Source organism: Eptatretus burgeri, chromosome 2 (genome assembly GCF_056783735.1).
Source record: "Eptatretus burgeri isolate ZD-2024b chromosome 2, Ebu_testis_v1, whole genome shotgun sequence".
NCBI classification, from domain to species: Eukaryota; Metazoa; Chordata; class Myxini; order Myxiniformes; family Myxinidae; genus Eptatretus; species Eptatretus burgeri.
The window spans coordinates 158,558,597-158,586,246 of record NC_140962.1 but is presented as its reverse complement, the minus strand read 5'-3'; the positions used below and the strand labels follow the sequence as shown (position 1 = coordinate 158,586,246).

Below are 27,650 nucleotides of genomic sequence, written 5' to 3'. Positions count from 1 at the left end.
AAATAGCAGAAGAGTATTGCATTGTGAAACAGTAAAGAGTACCACATGTGTGAGAGAGGAAGATGAAGCATTATAAGATCGTTTTTGTTGTTAATATTAATGTATGAGAGAGTTCAACAGATTAGGTCATGGAAGTGTAAAAAAAAAATCGAGGAAGAAGAGAAGGTGAGCGTGTTGTTGGGTATATATATATATATATATATATATTTTTTTTTTTTTGAGATAAGAAAGAGATTAGTTGGGAGAATGGGGGATGTTTGGAAAGTGGGGAGGATGAAAATTGAAGGTAATGGGGAGGATAGAAATTGAAGGTAATGGGGAGAAAAAACAAACAAACAAAAAAAACGATCGAACACCGAGTGGAACCGGTAGGCCTCAAGCCTAGGCCTAGGCCTCAAACACCAGGTTCGAACGTCGACAAAAATACTCACAAAATAGCACGATTTTTGAAACAAAACCGAACTAGGAACACACAGTAACATGTAGGTGAGAAAATAAACAGTTAAAACGGGACCAATAACAACCGGAAACTTAACTTTGAGAACGTCAGCAGGGAGCCCCGAAGGAGCCCTCTCGCCGCTCCAAAACCGGAACCGGAAGTTGAATGAGGAAAAACCGGAAGTTGAATGAGGGAAAAACCGGAAGTTGAATGAGGAAAAATGAGGAACGAGGCAAACCTTTTTTTGCTTCGACGTGGCGAACTTTTCTTGCTTTGAGGTGTCTGAGTTGTCTCAGCCTCCATCTGATCACCCAATGATAGTTCCTCAACTGGTTCTTTCTTTACTAAATGAAACTTATAGACAGTGAAATGCAGTTATCAAAGATAAATGTCCTGATCTAGTTTCATTTATTCAAACTACCAAAGATATGATGAGAAAGGCCGATGACTTCTCCTTAACAAAGTCACAGTTTCACCGTGTCAGGAAATTCATTACGAGAGCCGGTGTTGAGGTTTCACAACACCCAACCAAACCCCTGGAATGAAGAAAATCACCTTTGGTACCTTAAATATTAATGGTGGAGGTGAAAACCACAACGACCAAACTCAAGTGAAACGTTTAATGAGACGGAAGAACATCGATATAATTTTATTACAGGAAACACACACAACTCACAATGTAGAGTATGGTTGGTGTCTTGTTGGGGGACAGTGTGTTTTATCAACTTGTTCTCTATTTCAGCAGGTGTTGCTTTCATCCTGACACTTGGGGGAACACCTGAGTCATTTCTGTTCTGGGAGATTGCTAAAGGCCGGTTTATCTCTCTTGAACTAGTCATTAACAATTTACATTTCGTTTTATTCGTTCAGTGAGCTGACCTCATATTTTTGTGGGCTGGGGGTCGGTGGTGAGGAACAGCCACCAGGTGGAGCAGTAGAGCCATCTCCCATTAATTATTAATACATTAATCGAGAGGGAGACACAGAGCAGAGTTATCCAAATATCCAGGCAATTTACAGTGAGAAAGAAGCACTTAACAACTCTACTTAACAGGCTGGTGCCACAAACACACACACACCCAGAGAAATGATGGCCGCGGCCTGTATTTGCACCTGTCCACCTCGTGCGACCTGCTCGAGCTTATCCGTTAGCGGGACTCGGACCCGCCGCCAACAACGCAACACCAAGCACCAGGGACCAAGATCGACACCACGGACTCCAGCCAGCACGGGAACGGACCAGATGAGAACGCCAGCAGGCAAGACGAGGCTTCCTCTCTTTCTCCTTTACGACGGGGCGAACCTTCTTCCTTTCTACGAGGCGAACCTTTCTTGCTTCGACGAGGCGAACCTTTCTTGCTTTTTCGAGGCGAACCTTGCTTGCTTCGAAAAGACGAACCTTTCTTGCTTCGACCAGGCGAACCTTGCTTGCTTTTTTGAGGCGAACCTTTATTGCTCCGAAGAGGCGAACCTTTCTTGCTTTCTCCGAGGTGAACCTTTATTTCTTCGACGAGGCGAACCTTTCTTGCTTCGACGAGGCAAACCTTTTTTTGCTTCGACGAGGCAAACTTTTCTTGCTTTTTCTCGACTGCTCGCCACCTCCTCTTATCCTCCCCCTCCCCCACGGGTCGAGGGCCCTGCTCTGAGGGTCTCACTTCCGGATTGGACGAGGGGTTGTCGGGCAACTCGTGGCCGCTCTTCATTGGTCGGGCCAAACACTCCAAGCTGCTGGGCAAAATCTGGGCAAAAAACCTCAGGGGCTGGGCCACCCCTGAAGTGGTCAGCCCCTGATTGGCTGGGGCATGCGTGCGATGCTCTCCCTTCGCTCATTGGCTGGAGGAAATGCTCTATGCCCCTCCTTGGAGTGGAGCCTCGATCAAAAGCGACGGAGTCTCCACCCACATCCTCAGACAAAAACACGTGGGCAATGGTGACCGGTTTGAGTGGGGGATGGTGTCGTTATTGTTGTTGTTGGAGATGTAAAAAAAAACCTAACTAAAAAAAAAAAACTCTCAGCGCACACACGAAATTCCCATGAGACATAATGGATGGATTCTAACTATACACATACTATTCGAAATAACTGAACTACGGGGACTCTGACTGTTTGTGTGCACAAGGTTTCCAAATCAATAACAATATAACCGTTCGATGTCCTCAGATCCGTCTGTCTGTCCGTCCGGCTGTCCGTCTGTCAACAATATTTATTTTTCTATCTCCTCCGACACGTCTCGGCCAATTGAGTTCTAACTTGACACAATGATAATACTAGTTACTCTTTAGACATCGTCTGAGCTCTTTTTCACATTTTCGTGTCGGGGTCAAGGTTACAGGGTCATGAAGTACAAAATGACCGATTGGTCGAATGACCTACAAGGAACCATCGGACACGATCATACATAATGGGTTCCATCGGGATTATTTAGAAGATTTAATTCGACCAACTAGTTTCTCGTTACCTCTGTCATCTGGCCCTGTTTATTGGGAAACACCAGGTCCGTTGACTTCAACATGTCTTTGCGCAGTTTTTTTAAGTTCAATTTAAATTCTGTTTTCACTTTTCATCGTCGCTAAGTTTGATTAACACTCCGTTACATCAAGTTTGGTGTCCGAGCTGACCGTCAAACCCGCTGGGTGTATTATTTAATGTGGATGTACCGAGTCCTAGTAGGAGCACAGAACGGAGAGCCTTCTTCGTGTCTGTTATTAATCACTTACAGGTGGTTGATTTAAGTCTCTGTGTTTGTATTGGAGGTTATTTTAACTGGACCTTTGAACCCGGAATGGATAGGAATCCACCAGAACCTCATCCCGAATGTTGTTGTGATTTATCACTTTTCTTTTCTCGGGTTGGTTTGTTCGATGTATGCAGAACCTCAAGGGTACTTTACCCCCACGAATCCCAGTTTACGTCGAGCCGTCTTACCAGAGGGATCTTTTCCTTGACCAGACTTGACCGATGGTAAATAAACTCACTTTAGGAACACTGTGGTCTCTCCAGATTTCTCTCCATCGATATTCTCAGGTTATCACTTCGGAACCATGGGCGGGGGGGGGGGGGGGTGGAGTGGGTGGGGGGGTTTCCCCTCAATCAATACGTTGAAGTGCATATTGGAAATTGAATACCAATCTTCCAGAAGATGATCCATTTAAAGAAGCTTTCCAAGTTGTCTGGGTTCACCAAATCACAAGAAAATCCTCTTTTACTTCAGTGGATTTATGGTGGGACAATAGAAAAACCCAGATTAGGGAGTTTTGTCAGCTGTTCAGAACGAACACTACAAATGTTAAAAATATAACAATGGGTTGTGAAGAAGCTGACATTGTACACTGAGAAAGTAAACTGGCTAGAAGTAATAATGCAGGAAATTATCAATTCTTACGAGAAAAAAAGACTCAATTAAGAGAGTTAATCAAATAGAAAATCGAAGAGAAAGCAGCCGGGTTGTAACTCAGACTGAGGGTTTGAAACTTTAAGGTATTAGATACCCCTAGTAAATCTTTCTTTTGGTTAGATTCCTCCAGTAAGTCACCCAATACTATCTTTTCTGTTGATGACTCCAACGGAGTTGTTGTTAATCCCAGTGACATAAGGTTGTGCGTTAAGGATTTCTTCTCCAATCTCTTTCCAAAACAAATTGTTTGTGATGAAATTATGAAACAATTGTCCTCTCACCTCTCCTCTCGAACTGAGCCCCAGCTTCGAGACTTGGACTCACCAATTACACTGGAGAAGTGAAGCCAAGTGTTCACTGGAATGGATTCAGGAAGTGCTCCAGGAATTGATGGCCTCATGGCTGAATTTTGAGTGGAATTTTGGGGCCAGTTCGGCCCAGAACTTATTCATGTCTTGGAATCGACTTTGTTGATGGAGAATTGCCTCCAAGCCAGAGAAGAGTGGTAATGTCCCTCCTTCCAAAGGCTGATGACTTGCGACACATGAAGAATTGGACACCTGTCTCTTTGCTCTGCATTGATTATGAAATCCTTGGCAAATCGACAAACAAAAGTAATCGGTGACCTGGTTCATCCTGATCAGAGTTATTGTATCCCGGACATATCTCGATATGATAACATTTTTTGCATAAGAGACTTGATGGAGGGTAATTGTGTACAGATTGACTTTGGTTTAATTTTGCTTGATTTTAAAAAGGGTTTTCATAGCATGGACAATGGCTTTTTGTATCATGTGTTGGAAGTTTATGGATTCGGGACTAATTTGAGGACTTACATTGCCTTATTATATTATAATATATCCAGTATAGTTAAGCTAAACAATGAGCTTGTTTCCCCCATGCAGGTACAGAGGGGGGAAGGCAAGGCTGCCCAGTTTCTGGCTTATTATTCACCATTGTGTTAGAACCACTTCTCGTGTTACTCAGGAAGAACCTCACTGGAGTGGTTATATCTCCTGAGTTCCCTTCAGTTATTTTATCAGGAGATGCGGATGATGTCTCGGTGGTTGTAAAGGATGACAATGACATTGCCGCTCTTGTCAGGTGTTTCGACTTGTTCTGTTCAGCTTCATCTTGAAAGTGTAACTGGAAAAAAAGAAAAGCTTTATCTATGGGTTCCCTGTGTAAGAAGCAATATACCTGGATTGACACGAATCCAACCAGTCCATCTTCCTCCAAAGGCAAAATGGGTGGATGAAAGTGATAAATATCTTGGAGGTTTTCTGGGGTCTCCACAATACGGCCAGAAAAACTGTGATGGTGTTGCTGAACGGGTGCAAAAAAGATTGAGGAGGTGGAAGAGAGCCCAGCCTCACCTTTCGTATAGAGGACGGGTCCTGGTCATTCACAATTTAGTTGCTCCTTTTTGTGGCACAGGGTCATTTGCCTGTAACCACTGGAAGACTTGTTAAACGGAGTACAAAAGCAACTGTTGGACTTCTTCTGGGGAGGCCTCACTGGTTATGACAAACCATTATATGCCGTCCATTGGTCGAAGATGGCCAGGGTATGGTCGACATGAGGAGCCAGATCATGGCCGTTCGGCTATGCTCTGTGAAAAAAATTGCAATCTGAATAGCCATTCCCAAACCATCTCCTGACTTCTCACATTCTGCAGCAAGCGGTGGGCTCAGATATGGCAGTGAATGTTTTCTCCTCATGCTTCCATGTGTTCACACGTCTTCTCTCTCTGATTTCTATCAGTCTATTGAATGCCAGGCAGAGCCTTTCAGTGTGCCACCAGCAAGACACCGATGTAACGAAGATGTTCGCTCAAGAACTTTTGTTCTATCATCTTCTCTTCCCCAGTATCCCCAGAAGTCGGGACTTCTGCCAACATTTCACATCAGCGAGCATGACAAAAGTACGGAACCTCCGGCATGTTTCACGTTCTTGGTGGAAATCTGCACAGGAAATAGCCGACCTTACAGGAACTCGCTCGAGAAGTGAGATTGGTGAAGAATTGAGAGAGGTCACACAGATAGGGTTCTGACTGGGAATAGTTTGGACCCAGGAACATGAATCATTGTTTAATGAGTGAGCTTTTCCCCAATTATGCAAACACTTTATTCCTCACAACTTACCCCAATGAGAATGGGGTTAAACCTCTTTTTAAAAGACAACCAGCAAAGAACTTTACAAGTCGTGTGTTAAATTACTGCTCAGGGATACACCATTGAATAGAGTAACTCGGGGGAAGAGACTAATGCCTGCCGGACCCCCCTCTAAAACTGTATGGGACTCTATGAACAACAAGTTCTTTACTAAAAGGTCCGGTGATCTCAAGTGGAGGTTGATCCACTGGATAGTCCTTTCCAAGAGGCGAACAAGTAAATCCTCTCCTCCATCTACGTGTTTCCCATTTTGTAAATGTACAGATGTTTTCCATGCCTTTATTAATTGTGTGAGATTGGTTCCCTAATTTAATTGGTTTAATTTTGTTTCACACAAAATGAATGTTGTGTTTTTTTTGTGTTCCTTTATTTTTGATTTTCATGCCAAACCCAAAAAGGAAAATATATTTTTAGATTTTTTATATCAACTGGCAAACTGGCAATATATCTCACAAGGAGAGAAAAATTAAATGGAAAACCCATCGGGCAATGTGACATCATGTTTATCTTTACTGCTCTCGTGTCAGTGAGAATGAAACTTGAATTGTCTTTCTCCCAAGATCGTAAAAATCTCGATGAGTTCACGAATACTTGATGGAAGGAAGGAATTTGTGAGGTTCGTCAGAAGCAACTCATACTACTTTTGTAGTGTGCTGTGGGTTAATGTACAAAGTTAATGTTCTCTTCTTTCTTTATTTATTTTATTCTTTCTTCCTCCTTCTCCTCCTTTTATTCCTATTTGTTAAATTGTAAGTCTGTAATTTTCTGTTGCTTCCTTTGTTTCATTGCTTTTATGCACCAATGGTTGATGTAATTATTTTAATTTTTTTTATATTTTGTGTTAATGAAAGGACTTCATAAGTCAAAAGTCTGTCTCTCTCTGTCTCTCTCTCTCTGTCTCGCCCCAAACTGGCAGTCTGTGAGCTGGGTGTGGCGTCATGGCGGCTGTGTGGTTTTGTTGAGCTGGGAGCTTCCTTTGCTGTTGGTTGTTCCCCACTTTCGCATCTTTGGTTTACTCCCTTTCGCATCGTTCTCACCCCCACACCCTTGTTTGTTCGGTTCGTATCGATATTATTCGTGTTTCATTCCTTTTGTGATGAAACTGCTCCCCCTGTGTTATTCTTTCCTTCATCGAGTGAGGACGTGAGGAGGGCGAGGGGGGGGGGAAGGGTAAGGGGATAAATCAGTCGATGCATGGGTAAATTTGTCTTCCTTTCCTTCTCCTTCTCACCCAAATTTTTTGGCAAATACGATGACGAATTGCTCTGTCACGGCAAACGCGATGACTAATTGGTCCGTCATGGCAAATATGATGACTAATTGGTCCGTCATGGCAAATACGATGACTAGTTGGTCCGCCATGGCAAATACGAAGATGAATTGGTCCGTCACGGCAAATCTGACTAATCGGTCCGACACGGCAAAGAAGATGACCACTTGGTCCATCACAGCAAATATGATTAATATTTGGTCCGTCACGGCAAACACGATGACTAATTGGTCCGTCAGCGAAGCGACGGGTTGGCTCTGCTCGGAATAAAATAAAAGTGTGAATGAAGGAAATTGATGAATACTTCTTCTTCTTCTTTCGGCTGCTCCCGTTAGGGGTCGCCACAGCGAATCATCGGGATGATCTGCATAGTGATTTGGCACATGTTTTACACCGGATGCCCTTCCTGACACAACCCTGGTCGCCTCTTACGACACAGGGATATGGTACACCTATTTTAACCGGGGTATACACCGGCCCAGTATACTGGTACTCATTTCGCCAACCTCGGAAGGATGACAGGCTGAGTCAACCCCCTGGTGTATTAATTCAGTGGCCCAACGGGGCTTGAACTCAGGACCTTTTGGATCCCAAGCCGCTGCACTAACCACTGCGCCAACACCAGGCTGAAGGAAATTGATGAATACATTTGATTTATTTATCAAAATTACGTCATAATCAAAATGAAAAACGGAATGAACAGAACGTTACTCGAGGTTTGTTAACCAAAGGGGAGAAGAAAAGACAAACTGACGTTTTGGACATTCACCCCTCTTTTATTCTGGAGGATAGTTGAATGATCAAAACGACACATTCCACTGACTTCAGAAGGTTTTTCCCACGGTGGTTAAATCGTTTCCCCACGGTGGTTAAATTGTTTTCTCACGGTGGTAAAAGCGTTTTCCCACGGTGGTTAAATTGTTTTTCCATGTTGGTTAAATTGATTTCTCATGTTGGTTAAATTGTTTTTCCACGGCGGTTATATTGTTTTCCCATGGTGGTTAAATTGTTTTCTCATGTTCATTAAATTGTCTTCCCACGGTGGTTAACACACCTCGATGTTCCAACATCACCCTCACCATATTTATAATTATAATTATTATAATTATATGAATACAGGAAGTGTTTGATTTGTTTCCATGAAATGTTGAACTTATTACAGGAACCTCTAGATTTACACCACAGGTGTGTTCGTGAAGATGGTCGTGTAAATGAAAAACGTAAATTTAAACTAATTTCCCCAAAATAAATCATGTAACAGGTGAAGGTTCGGGGGAGTGCTGTGTCAGTTCTCATTGTTATTGTTACAGTGGATTATTTTATTTAAATTGTGATGTTTAAGATATAAATAATGAAACATTGTGTAAACACCACTGTGTACTGTTGTATTTAATAAATAACTAAAAACAGAAAAATTAAATAAAGGGGATGTTAACACTACATTACCTGCTGCTGTTGATGTGTTATTTGTGGAAGTGATGAGGTGAAGGAGGTGGAGGTGTTATAGAGGAGGGGGATCATCTGTGTCACGTGACCTTGACGAAGATAGTGATGTTGAGAGCTCTTCCTGGTACGAGTCCAGCAAGTCCTCCACATCACACTCGTCCACCTCATCAAAACCGACAGTGTTGGCCATTTTGACGATGTGACATCGTGCTTTGGACAAATTATTATTCACATTGAAACCATTGAAGCCGTGAACACATTGAGGGGAAACTTTCCCCCATACTCCATTCATGGAGGAACGGGTGATTTCCCTCCAAGACTCCTCAACATTACAAATAACATCCCTTGTGGTGAAGACCTTCCAGAATTCCTTTACAATCATCTGATTATTATAAGTTGATTTCACCAGGTTTATAAATGTTATCGGGAGATAACACGCCTTGAATGTATCAATCACTCCCTGGTCCATGGGTTCATTTTGAGATGTCGTGGTTGGGTGGAAGAAACACATCTCCATGTTTGGTCCTGGATGGATGTTGGATGAGTTCGGACATTATCGAGGAGGATGAGAATTATAAAACTCAAATTCTCCTTCTCACAATATTCCTTCAACTCGGTAAGAAACTGGGAGATAAAATATTCACAAAACATTTTACTTGTTGTGGTGGATTTACAGCCTTGCGTATTGATATGTAGAGTGGAATAAAGTAGTTCCTGGCCCGCCATTTCCCGTCCCTGTCGTGATTTGGTCGAGCTCCACTTAATCCTGTTACACACGAAATACCTGTTATCCAGCCCTTGGTATTTGAATACCGATGGACAGGCAGACATTTTTAACATATCCCTTCATATCCCTGGGATTTTCTGAATGGTAAACCATGAACGGTTTCAATGTACAATCACCTTCAGCATCTCCTCCCAACATCAGCGTGAAGTGATCTTTCTCTCCTTTAACCCCCCCAGGTGTGATCTTCTCCTCACGAGAAATGTACCTCCCACGTGACGTCCTCTTCCAAAACAGACCCGTCTCATCAAAGTTGAACATTTGTTTTGGTGAATATTCCTCTTCCTCCATCATGGAACCTTGTCGGCGGTCTTGGTGTGGGCAGCAGCATCCTCTCCGGTCATTCTGATGTTGTGGTAGTTGTAGCTCTTCCGGAAGTTCCAAAACCACCAACAACTAACGTTAAACGTCTTCACTTCACCTTCCTATCAGCTGTACGATCATCTCTTTCATCCCGTCCGAAAACATCCATTTTTACTTCAACACTGATGACCTTCCTCTGTCTTGTGTTCACACTACCAACCTCACTACACCACGGACCCTTTCCAGTGATGATTACAAAGGGTTCACTTATTACAGAGGAACAATTCACACACAAAATGGTGAACACGTGACCAAACGGACGAACCGAACATGGAGGGTTTCAGGAACTGAGGGACGGGAAGGCGGGAAAACGAGGAGGAGGGAGGAAATCTATGTATCCCACATCATCTCTTATAACGATCACGTGTTCATGGTGTTCAGAGTGTAAATTAAATCACAGCATCACTCACACACTCGAATCGTGTAATTACAAACACTCGTGAAGGTAAATTAGAGAGTGGTGTAAATGACAGGCCGCACTACTCCAAAAACGCGCGAACAGAGCACGAGGAAAAGGGAGTTTACAGGAAATTAAACATGGAGTTTATTTATAAACCTGTGATGGGAATTCACTAATCCGTGTTCAGGGAAACAGAACAAAAAGAAGAAGAACAAAAACCTCAATAACAGTTCAGGACTCACCCAAGAATCTCCAAGTTGTTGATGATCTTCAGGTCCCTCAGGATGGGCCCAGACTTGGTACTCAGGTTACATTTCATTAACCTGTGAAGAGATAAAAACTCCAAGGAGTGAAACAAACAAACATCAGTGGAAAGTTCTAGATAAACTCGTTCTATTAGAAGGATCTTTGTTACAGGTTAAGAGATAATTAAATAACCTGAAAATAAACAGGTTTTAAGGTCACGTGACCGATAATAGTACAAACCACATTTCCGTGAGACATCGTCCCCTGGATTTGGGAACAAGTTTGTACAAAAGAGAAATAAATAAATAAAACATCTAAATGAACAGGTTCGAGTTATATTAACGGGGGAGGGGGGAATGGGGACGGAATGGTGTGGACGAGGTTCGTTCTGCTCACTTGGTTTGTTTGTGAGAAGTTTGAATGTTTGTTGAAGAAGCGAATGAGGTGGAAAACTGGATAAATTCACTTTCAATCATTGAGGGAGGGAGAGTAATCCAGGAATCCACATCAGTGATTGATTTCCTTGTTTGATCCAACGAACCAGGTGTGTTCCATATAGACGGTTCATACAGGTGAACAATCCTCTATTATTACCGAATATAACAACATCAAACACTCGTGAAATATCATAAACAATCAAACATTGGAAACAACAATGTAAAATACCCTCCACAACCCTACCCCCAACAACCCCCCCACCACCCCTAATCCCCCTGCCCCCTTCACTCTCCTTCGACCCCCTCTGCCTTTTTTCATTCCATGGCCACAAAATGTGGAAAAATTCCGACACCACGATGACTATTATTATTATTATTATTATTATTATTATTATTATTATCATGATTTTGATGACCCATAATATATAGTAAGTCATGTTTGGTGTTATTTGGTTTGTATAACCCTGTGTGTGTGTTTGTGGAGGAAACGAAATCACAGTTTGTACCCGAATCCCCTCCATCATGATGTTTATTTATATCCGTGACCTTCATCTTCATCAGATTCTTCTTCATCAAACATATTGTGGTTATTGTTGTTGAGGCACTCAGTCTGTAACCACACGTATCACCGCAAGGTCCGCTGTGTTTTCCACCTGTGCAGCGTGGTGACACACCTTTGTTTGTTTTACATGTTCATGGTGATACCTGGGCGCAGGTGGATGGTTCAGGTTGTTAAAAAAACGTTGAGGGTGTGACACAGACATGACGGTCCAAACGATCTCTTCATTCTAAGATTTCTCGTTTTAAAAAAAAAGATCAATTCCCCCCAAAACCCTCCCATTACAGCCCCCCCTCCCCTCTCTGAAGGTGCACCATCGGCACCACGTGGTACGATCACCTGAGTTCGACACCACGGGTCCAACATTGGTGTTTAAATGGTGTAAATGGATCATTAGGGGTTTGGACCCAAACTGATCCACAAATGTCACGTTGAGAGTTCAGGTTCACCTTGATGTTTTCTTCTTCTTTTTCAACGTTACAACTTCTCTCTTCACTTTAACCCTCATTTACTGAGGTCCACAAACATATCGATCACGTGATCTCAGAGAACATTCTTCGTTCCCTTTTTCATTTACGAACCTTCACCACAAGAGAATGAAACGATGAATGTTCAGAATGATTTATGTAAAGCCATTTTTCATTCATCCGAGTGGTGTATCAATCATTGTTCCTCATTCCCTCTTCATTCACCCCAATGATCCCCACACAGAACCAGTTGTCCCTTCCATTCCCCTCTCTGAACACAAGTGAAGTACAAAGTTCAACCAAAGGTTAATAATGGAGGTCACGGTTCACCTGGAGAACGTCAGGGACACGATCAGGGATTATGACGTCACGATGTTTTTATTTCCCCCCCAAAATCCCCTTCCCACTCACCTGAGGGTTCGTAACTTTGTTTGTGATATCAGACCCTCCATCAACCTCTCCAGTCCCTCATCACCGATGGGATTCTCACTCAAACTGATGGTAAAGGAGGGAAAGAGAAAAACCCTGAGATTATCATTCTGTTAACAACATGGAGAACCTTGGGAATACTTTCACCATTTAAATAGTTATGTTTATAAATCATATCAACACCAGATAATGATGGGATTATAATCCAGTCCTTCTACATAAACAATTATATAATTATGGGATTATAACTCAGTCCCTCTACAGAAACCATTATATAATGATGGGATTATAATCCAATCCCTCCACATAAACAATAATATAATGATGGGATTATAACCCTATCCCTCCACATAAACAATAATATAATGATGGGATTATAACCCTATCCCTCCACATAAACAATAATATAATGATGGGATTATAACCCTATCCCTCCACATAAACAATAATATAATGATGGGATTATAACCCTATCCCTCCACATAAACAATAATATAATGATGGGATTATAACCCTATCCCTCCACATAAACAATTATATAATGATGGGATTATAATCCAGTCCTTCTACATAAACAATTATATAATTATGGGATTATAATCCAGGCCTTCTACGTAAACAATTATATAATTATGGGATTATAACCCAGTCCCTCTACAGAAACAATTATATAATGATGGGATTATAACGCAGTACCTCCACATAAACAATAATATAATGATGGGATTATAACCCTATCCCTCCACATAAACAATAATATAATGATGGGATTATAACCCTATCCCTCCACATAAACAATAATATAATGATGGGATTATAACCCTATCCCTCCACATAAACAATAATATAATGATGGGATTATAACCCTATCCCTCCACATAAACAATGATATAATGATGGGATTATAATCCAGTCCTTCTACATAAACAATTATATAATTATGGGATTATAACCCTATCCCTCCACATAAACAATAATATAATGATGGGATTATAACCCTATCCCTCCACATAAACAATAATATAATGATGGGATTATAACCCTATCCCTCCACATAAATAATAATATAATGATGGGATTATAACCCTATCCCACCACATAAACAATAATATAATGATGGGATTATAACCCTATCCCACCACATAAACAATAATATAATTATGGGATTATAACCCTATCCCTCCACATAAACAATAATATAATGATGGGATTATAACCCTATCCCACCACATAAACTTTGTTGCGAAGGTTATGTTTTGATCGCTGTGTATTATTTATTTATTTGTGAATATGTGCGTTTGTTTGTTTGTTTGTTTGTTATTCGCATACCTCCAAAAGTATTGAACTGAATCGCAGCAAATTTGGTGGGATGATTGGTTATTATCTGAGGACCATTTTTTTTTTTTGTATACCTTGGTCGAGGCTCGTATGAGAGCTAACACACAACTCACAGCAAGGAGGCATGAGACAAGAGGGGCGGGAGTGGAGGGACAAAACAGTGGGGAACAGACACATTAGGTGAACTGTGGAAATGAGAGGGATGGGGATGGGACGGGGAACATGGCGAAGAGAATATGGACATTACAGGGACTTTCAGGAAGGAAAGCAGGGGAATTGAAGGAAGTGGGCTTGGGTGGATTATCGGGGGTAGAAAAGATCGAGGATTTGGATGGGGGAAGATAAGAGGTGGTGGTGAACAGCTGTTTTGAAAGCCTGGAGGGAAGAATGGGAAAGAATAGAGTGAGGAAGTTTATTCCAAAGGCGGGAAAAGAGAGGAATGAAAGAGTGAAGATGACCAGTGATTCGTGATTTTGGTAGTTTTACCAGAAGGGGGTTGTTGGCGGACCTTGAGCGCCCTGTGGAAATGTGCTGGGGACAAATCGCAGAGAGAGCAGGGGGGCAAGGCTGGAGAGGAGTCGGTAGAAGACAGAAAGACCACCGACCAACCTGCGGTGATTGAGTGAGAGGCCCAAAGACTCAGCTTCATTGCGGGAGATGCCGATGATCTTAAATGCCCTGGTTTCGACAGCGTGAAGCCGAGAAAGGTGGGAGGCAGGAGCACCAGCCCAGAGGGGAGAGCAGTACTCCATCAGGCTACGGACAAAAGCTTTGTAAGTGGTCAGGAGCTCAGGTGGGCCGAGGAAGGACTTTGCACGACGGAGGATTCCCAGTCGGCGACTGGCTTTTGAGGCGAGGTTGGAAATGTGACTTTCCCAGGATAGGCAGGATAGGCAGATAATGTCTGGTTTGTCAGTGGCAACCTGTATGGAAAGATCTGAAAGGTTTGAGCGAAGGCCCTGGATATTTGAGGTCCACACTTTTAATGAAGAGGTAGGGGAGGAGGCTTTGGGTGCAGGAGGTGGAGGGGGAGGGGGAGGGGGAGGGTAGGACAAGGGACGAGGGGGGAGGGAAGGAGGGTTGTTGAAAGAGTGTGGGGTATTGCAGAATAGCGAGGGGAGGGACCGAATGAGGAGGAGAAAAGGCTCTGTGGTGCTGGGGGAGAGGGGGGACAAGAGACAAGGAAGATGGCAGTTGACGATTTGAGGTGGCGGAGTGAAGAGATGGAGGTGAGAGGGGAGGGGAGGGAGGCAGCTTGGTGGGTGAGGGGGGGGGCAACTTTGAGAAGGATGAGTGAGGGGGATGAAAGGTGGGAGAAAGGTGAGGGGAATTTTTGAGAGAGGTGAGAGGGAGGCTTGGAGGGAGAAGAGTGGGATGGTTGCTTTGAGAGTGAGAGTGAGGGGTGAGGGGGTGAGTTGGAACTGAAGTTGGAAAAAAAGAATGGTTGATGGAAAGCGAACATCCATGGCAAACTGTGGTTTTTAAAAGTTGATTAGATTTTGATTAGATTTTGATTAAGTTGAATTTGATTAGATTTTGGGAGCGATTGGGTCAAAGGTCAATGTCAAGGTCATGAAAAGGTCAAAATCGTCTTTTTACCATTGCGCGGTCAATTTGTATCCAACTTGCATGCAACTAATGCCGAAATGTTCAGAATTCAATGCCCCATCTTGTGATATGTGAAATTACACAATGACGTAATAACCCTGATTAACGGTTGGGAGTCAAAGGTCAGGGGGGGTCACGACATTGCAAAATGTGCGGTTTTAGTCATAACACGGTCAATTCTTGTCCGAATTCTTATCCGGTCAAGCCATCATAATACATATGAGATGGCAGATGTGGTATGGGATTAAATACCCTCACAATCAACGGTTTCTGGGGGGGGGGGGGAAATTTAGCGTTGGTGAAGGTATGCGCTCTACTGAGTGCCCATTCTCGTATAATTATGAAATTATAACCCAGTCCCTCCACATAAACAATTATATAATGATGGGATGAAGCAATGAAATGAAGCAATGAAACCATCTTGGCTGAGCGAGCACCTGAGTAAAAAGCACAGTGATGAGGCTCGCGCAGAGGTCAGCTATTTCCAATCGCTGAAAGAGAAATTTGAGAAGCGATCCAGGGTAACGACAATGTTCAAAGCCAGCCAAAAGCTCGTGGATAAAGGACTGGAAGCGTCGCATAAGCTGTCGTTGCTCATCGCCAGATCTGGAAAACCGTATTCAATCGGCGAACAGTTGATCAAACCGGCTGTTGGGGAAGAGATAAAAACTGTTATGGGCCAGGATCTGTATCCAGTAATCTCGTCGATTGTGCTCAGCAATGATTCCGTGGCCAGGAGGATTGATGAAATGTCATCAGATGCAGAAGATAAGCTGTGTTGTGAGCTGAGAAGCACGCACTTCGCCATCCAGCTGGATGAGTCCACTTTGTGTGACAGTTAAGCTCTGTTACTCTGCTACGATTGCTTCATCCGTGATCAGGAAATGGTGGAAGAATTGTTGTTTGCCCGCTCTCTCCAGACCGATACGAAGGGTTCTTCCATCTTCCAAACGTTGGAGAAGTACTTTACCGATAAGAACATACCGATGGAGAACATTCTCGCTTGCGCGATGGACGGGGCACCAGCGATGGTTGGCCGCCAGTGTGGTTTTATTGCGCTTCTGTAGAACCAGGTTCCGTCTGTGTCCGCCATTCACTGTGTCGTGCACCACCAGCATCTTGCAGCAAAAGCTCTCAGCACCAGACTTCATACATCACTCCAAATCGTAATCAAAGCAGTGAATAAAATCAAGGTGTTGTCTCTGCATGATCGGCTGTTTCGTCAGCTTTGCCAGGAGAATGATGAACCATTCGAGAGGCTCTTGTTCCATACCGAAGTTCGATGGTTGGCCAAAGACACTTGTTTGACCCGTTTCCATCTCTTCTCGACAGTGGTCGAGTTTCTGTCGGAAATTGATACAGAGTTATCGGAGAAAGTGATTGTGATTGAGCATGATGTGGCTTACCTCGCAGACATATTCAGTATACTGAATGATGACAACAAACAACTCCAGGGTGACCATATGACGCTGACTAAAGCAAAGAAAGTGATCGGGGCGTTCGTAACCAAGGCGACTTTGCACAGGGAAACCCTCGGCCGCAGAGACATGTACCACTTTCCCCGGTGGGCAAAGGAAACTGCTGTTTCTGATGAAGAGCTGCTCGTTTATTGCAATCACCTTGAGAAGATTCGTGGAGATATGGAGCAGCGTTTCACAGACATGCTAGACATGCTTGTGTGGTGCCAGCATGGGTGATCAACCCATTCAAATATGATATTCGAGATGTGAAGCACGAATTACAGGACAAAATTATCAACTTGTGGAATGATGATGAGGCGAAGGCAAGATTCTCGCAGCATGAATACGGCAAATTCTGGATTCTGGAGCGGGGCGAATACCCCGCAATGTGGAAGAGGCAGAACTGCTGCTGATGGCGTTCCCCACATCAAGCCTCGTTAAAAGAGGGTTCAGCGCCGTGATGGTGCTGCTGACCAAGTATCGAAAACGCCTTGACATTACCAAGAGGGGCGATCTGCATCTCTTCCTCACTGAGATGGAGCCAGACGTTCGTAATCTCGCAGCGAGTCACCAGGCCCACCCTTCACACTAACGGTATTTGGGCCTGTGATAACAGATTCCCAGTTTGCCTCACCTGGACCTGTTCTGCTGAAACATTGTAGGTAGTGCAAAATAAAAATAGAAAAGTAAAGGAAAAGTAAAGTAAAATAAAGTAAAATAAAGTAAAATATTATTCAGAAAATATTCGACTTCTGTTGTTTTTGCTTCCTATCTACATAAATTTGTACTATCCTATTGCCCACTGGGTGTCCGACCACGAACAATAGGACAAGGGGGCATTGGGCCGGTCCAAGAGGGCAGAAGGGGACGGTAGTCAAAAAAAGTTTGAGAACCACTGCTCTAGACTATCCTCTCGACTTCGAAGCTCCATACAGCCTGTTGATTGGGAGGCCTGTGTGTTCTGTCAGGATGGCAGCACTGAGGCCAAATTGTCATCTGTGACCACACTGAAGATGAGCCAGCAGATCCTTGAAGCTTCTCATTATGATCATCTTACCAGTATACGTTTATCTGGTGGGAATGATCTTATAGCTTCTGAAGGCAAATACCATGCTAACTGCTCCAAACAATTCCTCCGAAATACATCCAGAAGAAAGGAAAACACCAAAAAAACAGATCTTGCCATGCAATGGCTTATGGAAGAACTGGAGGGTGCAGCAAATCTAGCTCAAGTTCTCGAGTTATCTGAGGTGTGGAAAAGATATTGTCACTTGGCTGAAACAGCTGATATTGACGTTCCCACATGTTTCACTAGTACGAGGTCATCTTTCAAGGAAAAGCTGAAACCATATATAAGCAATTTCTTTGAGTTCGTCGTAATGTACAACCAAGCCGTTGAAGACAGACAAACATTGCTGGTGCCAACAAAATATGGACATGTCCCAATTTCAAAGTTGATAGCTGAAGATGAGGATGCCCATACCATGCCTGCTTATCAGCCAGTGGATGACCTGTTTTTGGAAATGGTACATGTTGTGTTTGAGCTGCGATCTGAAATAATGGCCCAACCTCCATATGAAGGCTTCAACATTAGTGAGGATGAAGCAATATCCTGTGTTCCTGAGAATCTGTTTATGTTTCTTCACTTGCTCTTTGATGGCCAGGGTCTTCTCGAGGGTGATCTTGGTGTAACTGAGGATGAAGTTGGAAATATCGAAGATAAAACTGAAGAAACCAAAGAGGAGGAAATATCCCTGGGTGAATTAAAACTTCAAGGTATAATTCTGAGCATAGGACAAGACTTGGTTTGGAAAACGCTGGACGCCCAAGCATGTGGGCTGAGCATGAACATTACACCAAGCCACGAGATCAAAGGGGCTGGTCACATCATTGGCTATGACAATGTTCTACAGGTTGACACAGCTCTGGCAGAAGATACCCTGAAATCCATGAACACTATAACAGGAGCAGTGACACCTCCAAACTTTGTACTAGATAGGTTTGTCAGTTCTTCCAGAACCTTCGTTTGGAGTTTATTTAGCGCGAGCGCGAAAAAAAAAAAAAACATCACATGTATTATATATATGACTAAATATTTCATAGATGGTATACAGGACAAAACAGTTAAATCTATATAAAGTAGCATTCTGTACGACCAGTAAGTTCTTGACATTCAATGGGATGGTATATGTTATTATGGTGAATGTCGACAATTTTATCATCTAATTACCTATTCAAGCATGACAATTAAAGAACAGTTTTCAGTGGAAAATGCTTTGAATTTCTTACTGGCAATCACGAGCCCCAGCACTGCTTAAATGCTTGTACCTAATCTAATTCACTGTTTGTCGTCATATGAATGTGCCCACAAATATTTCCTATGTAGGCAATATACCGATTAACAATGACAGTCATCGTGAAATTCAATATGGATAGTCTGGGAGCCAACTGCCATTTTTTACCTTAACCTTGCCTTGTTGTGTTAAGTTTTTTTACTGTTGATTTTGGTAGCCAAGGGTCTCTATTTTCAGAAACTACTTGATGACATGTTGTCACCCTTGAGCAATTTGAGAAATTCAAGATAGCATCCAAGATGGCCACCATTACCTATAAATGACCATAACTCCCTAACTATTCACCCTAGGAATGTGATTTTTGTCTCTATACCTAGGTTTTAGGGGTTAAGCTATCCATCAGAACTAAGTATTATGTTAATATCATTTTGTAATAGATGGGCACGAATACTTCACTATTGTCTTTTCTGGTGCTGCCTGTATGACGAGTAAAAAATGAATGAAGAACAGTGCTTTTTCGGGTCCAAATTTGGATGTGAGAATAAGACCGAACCGTTGAAAGACACTTGTCCTGTCAGAATTCAAAACTTTATCAAGCATAGCGAAATCTACAGGGACAGGTATCATGAACTTCATGAAGAAAAAGTTAGTGAAAATCCTGAATGCACACTTAAATGTCACAGAAACTGTGCTTGAACATACACTTCAAGCGTCCAGGTTGAAAGGCACAAAAGGAAGAATCCAGAAAGTGCTTCGTCTTACATTCCACCAAAGACCACGAGACGTTCATCATTATCAGGATTTATCTTCAAAGAACATTGTTTGTTTTGTGGTGAAACTTGTGTGTTTGAAGAAGATCCGAAAAACCCAAAACGTTGGCGACCAGCATATTCATGTCGGGAAATAGGCGGTGCAGGTGGCAAGAAGTCACTCAAGCAAACTATTCTTGAAGCCTGAAAATGGCGTCAAGACGAGTTATCAGACGTTGTGCGGCAAAGGGTAGATAGCGCTTAAAGTGACCTTCACGCAGCTGATGCAAGGTGTCATGTGGATTGCCGAAATAGCTTTTTGTCAGGAAAAAATGTGGCTTCAGCTGCAACCAAGTCTGATAACCAAGTTAACATTGATCGTGCTTTTGAATCACTTGTTGTAATGATCAATGACTTGTCCGGCTTCCCAAATTCAGTTGAGTTGCATGAAACATACAAAGAATTTGTGGGTGACAGGCTGACACGTCGTTTAATTGTCCCAAACCGATGTGAATGCTTCGGAGATGAGTTGGTGGTTTTAAAGTCTCCAGGGTTAGCAGACATTGTTGGCTTGCGATCTATAGCTGCAAAATGTATGCGATTGGTTCAAGACGAGGACGATGACATTGATGTAACAATCAACAAACTGTGCAAAGTCATCAGGCATGAGGTCAAACTAATAACATTAGATAAAGATTGTTATGATACTTGGGTTAACCGACAGGAATGTAGAAAGACTGTGAGTGACACTTTGATGAAACTTTTAGGGAAGCTGTCTCCTAACCGAGATAGGGCACCACCTGCACTTCTCATTGGTTCAATGGTAACTGGGGTGATGAAAAATCAGCCTACTAGTTTGCAAATAACTCTTGGCATCAAGATGAGGAGATCAAAAAAAACTCATCAACGTGTTACAAGAGCATGGTGTTACATGTACCGACGATGAAGTACGGTGTTTTAAACATTCAGCTGCCAAAGCCACAACCATGGAACCTTCACTACCAGGCCTATCAACTTCAAGTTCAAGCTTGGTTCAGGTTATTGTAGACAATTTTGATTCTGACATATCGTCTCCAAACGGAAAGTCATCCACCCATTCCCTTGCCATGCTGCTCACACAACCAGATAGTAACAGTGGTGAAACAGTCCAAGAAGACACCATGAGGCGTGTGAAAAAGGAAGACATAGTTGATATAGGCAAAACTGTGCAGAAGCATTCTGAGATAGTCGAAGGAATACTCCCGGCACATGCACTTTCTGGCTGTGACACCATTGCCTCCTATTTTGATATTGGAAAGGCCACTGCACTCAAAAAACTTCGATCGGGCACTCACTTAACTTGTTGGGTGCACCAGGGCATTCTATGGAATCTGTTATTCAACAGGCTACCTCCTTCATTTCCGCGTGCTATGGACAAACAAACTGTAGTATAATGTCAGAGACAAGGTTAAAGGTATGGCTGTCAAAAACATGCAAAGGGTCATCAACACCGAAGTTGTGTACCTTGCCACCAACAACTGAGGCATTCAAGGAAAATGTTAAAAGAGCTCGCCATCAGGCTTCGGTATGGCAGTCACTGGAAGCGCAGAATCCACCCGAGTTGGACTCAACGGAATATGGTTGGGTAAAGGATGACCAAAACAAGTCCCTTCAACCAGTCACCCTCTCTGATGAAGTCGAACTAGCCCCAGAGATGGTACGACGTCTAATAAAATGTGGATGCCACAGTACTACTCCATGCAGTTCACGTGCTTGTAGTTGCAACTATGCAAACATGAAATGCACAATATTTTGCGCCTGCTATAATCAGGGTTGCTGTAACCCGACATCATAGTTGATTGCATGTCTTTGCGATGCACATGGGCAACACAATGTACAACAGTGTAAATTATTTGGTGAAGTGGTAGCCATCCTTAAATATGAATTGTATAATATGCTTTTGGTAGTCTGTGTGAGAATTCAGATATAAAATTAAAGAACATTTGTTATAATATAACATCTGTGGTTATTTACCTTTTCATATTTTCCCCAAGATTGAATAGTATAGAAGATATACCAGTGCTTGTAAACTGGCAACCATCTTGGATTTCTAGATGACATCATCAGTATATGAACTTTGATCTGATACAGATAGGTATCTCCAAAATACCCAGTGATAGACACCTTCATGACTAATTTGGGGTCAATAGTTAAGGAGATATGCCAGTTTTAGTGTTACAGCGGCCATCTTGGCAGCCAACTTGGATATTACCATTATGTAATGCGATATTAACATAATACTTAGTTCTAATGGATAGCTTGACCCCTAAAACAAGGGTATAGAGACAAAAATCACCTTCCTCGGGTGAATAGTTAGGGAGTTTTGGTCATTTATCGGTAATGGCGACCATATTGAATTTCTCAAATTGCTCAAGTGTGACAACATGTCATCAAGCTGTTTCTGAAAATAGAGACCCTTGGCGACCAAAATCAACAGTAAAAAAATTTAATACAACAATGCAGGGTTAACCCTCTCTGCTCCCGGACGAGGACACCATGAAACTATGTTAAGAAACTAATAACAGTATTTTGCATATTTGAGTATAACTTTGGACATCATGATGCATTTTGAATAAGGAGAGTACTCAACGTTGTGTTCAATTTAGGGAGGAATGCAAAAAATACAGTAAAATAGCATATTTGGCAGCCATTTTGTTTTTGGCCATTTTGAGGCATTTAGAGTCACAGGAGAGTGTGAAAGACAGCAAAAATGGACTCAGCATTCCCAAATTATGATATAAAAGTGGTTTGTCAACTTTTCCTCAAAAAGTGACTCAAGCATTTTATAGAAGCACATTTATCAGATTTCCGACCAGTCTCGTATCCCGGATTGTGGTTCCGACATGTCTGAAGGGGAATCTTATGAAAGGGAGGATTTCAACACAACAAACCAGTCAAACGTATCAACAACCCAAATTTTGTAAATCCTGAACCACACTTTCAGTAAAAGACAAATCGATATCAAAGATCATTTTCCTGACTTGCACGGGTTTATCAACACGGAGAGGAACATGATCCACCGGCCTAGCCAGCACCACTTCACTGAACCTCAGTGTACCAGGTTAAAGAAGGACATTGTGAAAACAAGAGATGAACTCAAACAATGATCTTTGGTAGTTTAAATATCAATGGTGGAGCTAGTCAGCTGTGTAAACTTCAAGTGGTTAACCTCACACGACAAAGGAAACAAGATGTACTTTTCTTACAAGAGACCCACACCACTCCATCATCCCGTGTAGAATGGAACCCCATGATAAAAACGATCAGTTTTTCAGAGATTCCAATCCCCGTCCTGCTGGGGTTGATTTTCTGTTGAACCCCCTTTTCCATCCATCAGATCTTTCCTTGCAGGATATAATCCCAGGACACTTAACCTCCATCAAGTTTACCACTAATAACATTAATTTTACATTATTGAACGTTTTATACTCTTTCAAAACAGGACGGACCGACAACGCTTCCACACCAGGTTTGGGTCTTATACTAGGGAAATGTGTTTACAAAGGTGTGTTATCATGGCGGGTCATTTTAATTGTACTCAACAACCGAATCTGGACAGGAATGGTAGGAACCCCATCCCAGACCGGCGAAATTACCAACTAATGTAATAAGATATTTTAGATTCCATGATCTCTGGTGTTAACAAAACCCCATGACCCATCGATTTACCTGGTGTCAGGTTTCAAATAACCAGGTATCCTCAGCTCGGCTACAACGGATCGATGTAAATTCACCCTTTATCAATCTCTTCCCTACCACAGGAATTCCCCCCTCCGGTTTTTCAGATCACCACTTGATTACTGTGAGTTACCACCCACAGTTATCTTTGAATCATCATCCATTCTGGAAACTAAATGTCACCATTTTAGAAACCCCTTCTTTTCGCACCACGTTTAAAGATGTTTGGTCTATTTTAGTAAATCAAAACATCAGTTTATAAATCAGGGTTTATGCTGGGATCATACCAAGGAACAATGAAGCGACTTTCACCAAAAAGGTAAACACAAGGTGTTGTTTCTTAGCAACACAAGAAGAACGTAAAACAAAGGCCATTTTGGAAAAGGAAATTCTACAGATCCAAAGAAAACAGAAAAATTACCCCTCCCCCCCCCCCAACAAATACTGAGACTGAAGGAGAAGAAGGAATTCCTTCACACAATGATTGAGAACCAAACACAAGGATCATTAACAAGATTGTATTTTCAACATCTCAACCTCCTGGACACACCAACCTGGTTTTTCTTCCATTTTGAGTCGAAGGTTCCTCACCCTCAAATTACCATCCTAAAACACCCTGACATCTCTGTCATCACTCACCCTGAAGGAATCAAGAGGGAAGATAATTTTTTTTCTCCAACCTGTATAAGACAACTGAGGTTGATTTCAATGATGTCCCCCATTTGTTTGATGGTATTTCCACCTTAACTGCAGAACAAAGGCAGAGCCGGGAGAAACCACTCTCTTGAGGAACTCCACATCACGCTAAAGAGCCTTGGCAAAGGAAAATCATCTCTGGCATTGACGGATTGCCAGCAGAATTTTTTGAATATTTCTTGGTCCTAATTGGCCCCGAACTGGTCTCGGTGTTCCAGGAGAATCTCAAAAACAATGAACTCCCATTGATCTGCAGGTGGGCAGTACTTACCTTGCTTCCCAAGAAAAGTGATCCTTTCCTCATTTCACAGTGGAGACCGGTGTCGTTACAGTGCACGGACTATAAGATCTTTTCCAAGGATATTGCTTCACGCTTTTCCCCTTTCCTCAAGGACATTATTATAGTCAGGGATCCAAACTCAGAAAGGCCGCAATTTTAGGAGTTACAAGACACCGCTTCCTATACTTTGCAGGCCTCATTTTTTCTTTAGTTTAGTGTCTTCGGATTAATAATCAAGAGGCCTGCTCGGTCATCTCGATTGCGAACATCTCACAAATTGTATTTGAACATACGCACCCACCAAAAAATGGGTGCGATTTTCGGTATCACAAATTTTTCATAAAACGTTTCATAAGTTCTTCAAATATCAAGTTAGACAGTTGATTTCAACCCCTAGTAAGGACGTCGGTATGGTCTTTCATATGCTGAGGTCACATGTGTCAAATTTCACCAATTAGAGGTTGAAAAAATTAAGTTTCAGTGCAAATTGACCCCCAAAAATAGCTGAATCAGCAGTAAATATGTTTTCATTCATCTTCAACTTGATTTTGTGCTCTCAAAATAACTTCTAGTAGATACAGTAGGGTCAATTAATATTCATTTAACATATATATATATATATATATATATATATATATATATATATATATATATATATATATATATATATATATATATATATATATATATATATATATATATATATATATATATATATATATATATACATATGTATGTATTTGTTGGCCGATTACCTCCCCTAAAATAGTGAATACAATTAAATTTAATTTCATAAAGTTTTTTGAAAAAAAAATGTGACCAGCGTAAACCAAGTAAGGTAGCATATTTTCGAGGTCAGTGAGATGGTCCTCCCAGCACCCTTTTCGTTCTGCTGCTATATACCGTTTGAGGAGGAGTACCATGTTGATGAACATAATCCAAAGCTTGGCTGAAGGCGAGTTGCACAGTGTATTCTCAAAATCCGACAACAACTTTTGAACATCATCTGCCACTGCGATCATGTCGGCTTGTGCCTGCAATGCGGCTGTGGTGTCTTCATGGGCAACTGCTTCTGCTAGCTTACGAATCGCTGCGTTGAGTGAGGCCATCACATCAAGATAAACACCAGGTTCGTCCAGAGTCCATGATTCAAAAGCTTCCCAGTACAGCTTCAGCATAGTAGACATCACCAGAGTATGAAATCGTACCATCTTGTAGTAGTCCTTGCCAGCCATGAGCTTGCTCATGGTTCCACCAAGAAACACCTTGGCTTCCACAATGAGAGTTTCAATACCAGAGGACTTAAAGAGTTTTCCAAAAGCTCCGAGGAAGTGACTAGCTATATGGAAGCCCCCCATACGTAGTATCAGATGTTTATATTTATCTGGCTTCTTCTTTTGAAGTCCGAGGTTTATTTCGTATATGGCTTGGTCGCACGTCAGTACACAATGCTGTTGGCCGAGTGCTTGTGTGACTGTGATACAGTATTCAACTGAAGCTTAAACGACATCAGGTTTTGTTGGAGATTCTGGGAAGAATGGCCCATACCCAATCAATGTCTGTGATGTGGTCTCCTCCACCAAAAGGCATGAAAGGCATTCCATGAGATGACGCTGTCATGGTCAACAGTTTTAAAACAGTCGTTTTGTATCAACTGCCAAGAAACTGTGTGGTCTGATAATTATCAGATAAATAATTATTATTATAATAAATGAGTTGCATGTTCTTCGTGTGTCAGGCTTACACCACTCATAGAACGACTACGCTGTCGATCTTGCAAGGTCAAACCCACTGTCTTTGGTATGGAAGGGCTGAATCCCTGTACAAGAAGCTTTTCTGGATTTAGCTAATGGTACTGAAGCATAGGTACTTGAGAGATCATCCGTATTTCTTGGATATTGGTAGATGTTGTGCGTTGTCCCATGCATTGTGCTACCATCTGGAGTGTGCTCGTGAAAATCCAAGTTGTCAATGGCGCAATGAGTGAATAGTCCACTTTTTAAATTAGATGGGATTAATGGCTTGTCTTGTTCTGGTTCATCAGTGGGTTGTGCCAGAGTGGTGATATACCTCTGTGCGTCTTGATAGCTAATACTATTTCCAAAATGGTTCATCATTGTTACGATCTCTTTATTCCTTGTTTGTTTCAATACATGTAATGCTGATCCAATGTGCTTTGGATTTAGAGTGTTTGCCACGGCTGCCATGATATCTTGGGCCAAATTGAGGACTTTCTTGCGTTCCCGCTCTTTCAGTTGCACTCTCGTGTTAGGGTCTGTAAGTTCAGGTGTTGCGTCAGTAATCAGCCAGGCCACATGGTTATACAGCGAAACAGGTCGACGGTCATTCGCAGCGTCAAATGTTATCTGCATAGATGTGTCGATGTCTTCTTTTCTGTTTTTCTTTAGCTGCGAAGCTGTCGCCTTGATATCTGTTTGTAAGGACTTGGCAGAAAGGTACAAGGTGATAGTCCTTTCACGAATACCGTTCGATTCAGTAGAGTCGTCTTCACTTTCATCAGCACTTTCTTCGGGACTTATTTCATCTTTCATACTGGCGACTTTCGCAAGAAGATATCCTATTGACATATCTGATGAACAGATTATAGAGGATTGTCCTCTCTGTGGTACGATCATGATGGGTGAACCATGTTGTCTGTAGTAGTGCTCAATCCTCTTTTTGATAGATGATGATCGAGAAGAGCTCAGGGAGGCCCCACTGTCTGACAACCAATCCCTGTACTTGTCACGCAGAGAACTTAAGAAGATGATGTTGTTCGGATAATGGGACAATGCGCCGTCTATGTAGGAGGACAATGCGCCGCCTTCGGTTTCTTCACTTGTGTTGGATACATGTGACTTCATTTTCTGTGCGACCGTTTTTTTTGTTTGTGAAGGCATTTCGGCATTTGGCATGACACAATGGACCATTAGACAAAAAATCCTCCTCGCCTGCAGTGATTTCATCTTGCAATCTGAGCGCCACATCATCGAGTCGGTGGGTTACTGCAGATAAAAATGATTGGAATCCCTTCTCGGTTAGTTTCTGCACTGTCTCAGCCGAGGACTGCTGGCAGATCACACATCGATCAAAGTCAGT

General features: G+C 42.3%; 1 protein-coding gene across 25 annotated transcripts in view; it reads right to left on the bottom strand.

The window, feature by feature from the left end:
- The window catches only part of LOC147033690 (NACHT, LRR and PYD domains-containing protein 12-like), a 1,146,930-nt gene that overhangs the window by 442,335 nt on the left and 676,945 nt on the right, over nt 1-27,650 (bottom strand). For 19 of the 25 annotated variants that reach the window (XM_085871777.1, XM_085871800.1, XM_085871791.1 and 16 more), the window contains 2 exons: nt 12,392-12,475; nt 10,514-10,594 (listed from right to left, as the gene is read on the bottom strand). The exons of 1 other annotated variant lie outside the window; for it this stretch is intronic. In XM_085871777.1, coding sequence (XP_085727903.1) covers nt 10,514-10,594; nt 12,392-12,475 — 165 coding nt within the window. The remainder of the gene's footprint in view (nt 1-10,513; nt 10,595-12,391; nt 12,476-27,650) is intronic. 5 more of the 25 variants (XM_085871784.1, XM_085871794.1, XM_085871799.1 and 2 more) reach the window with 2 other exon arrangements.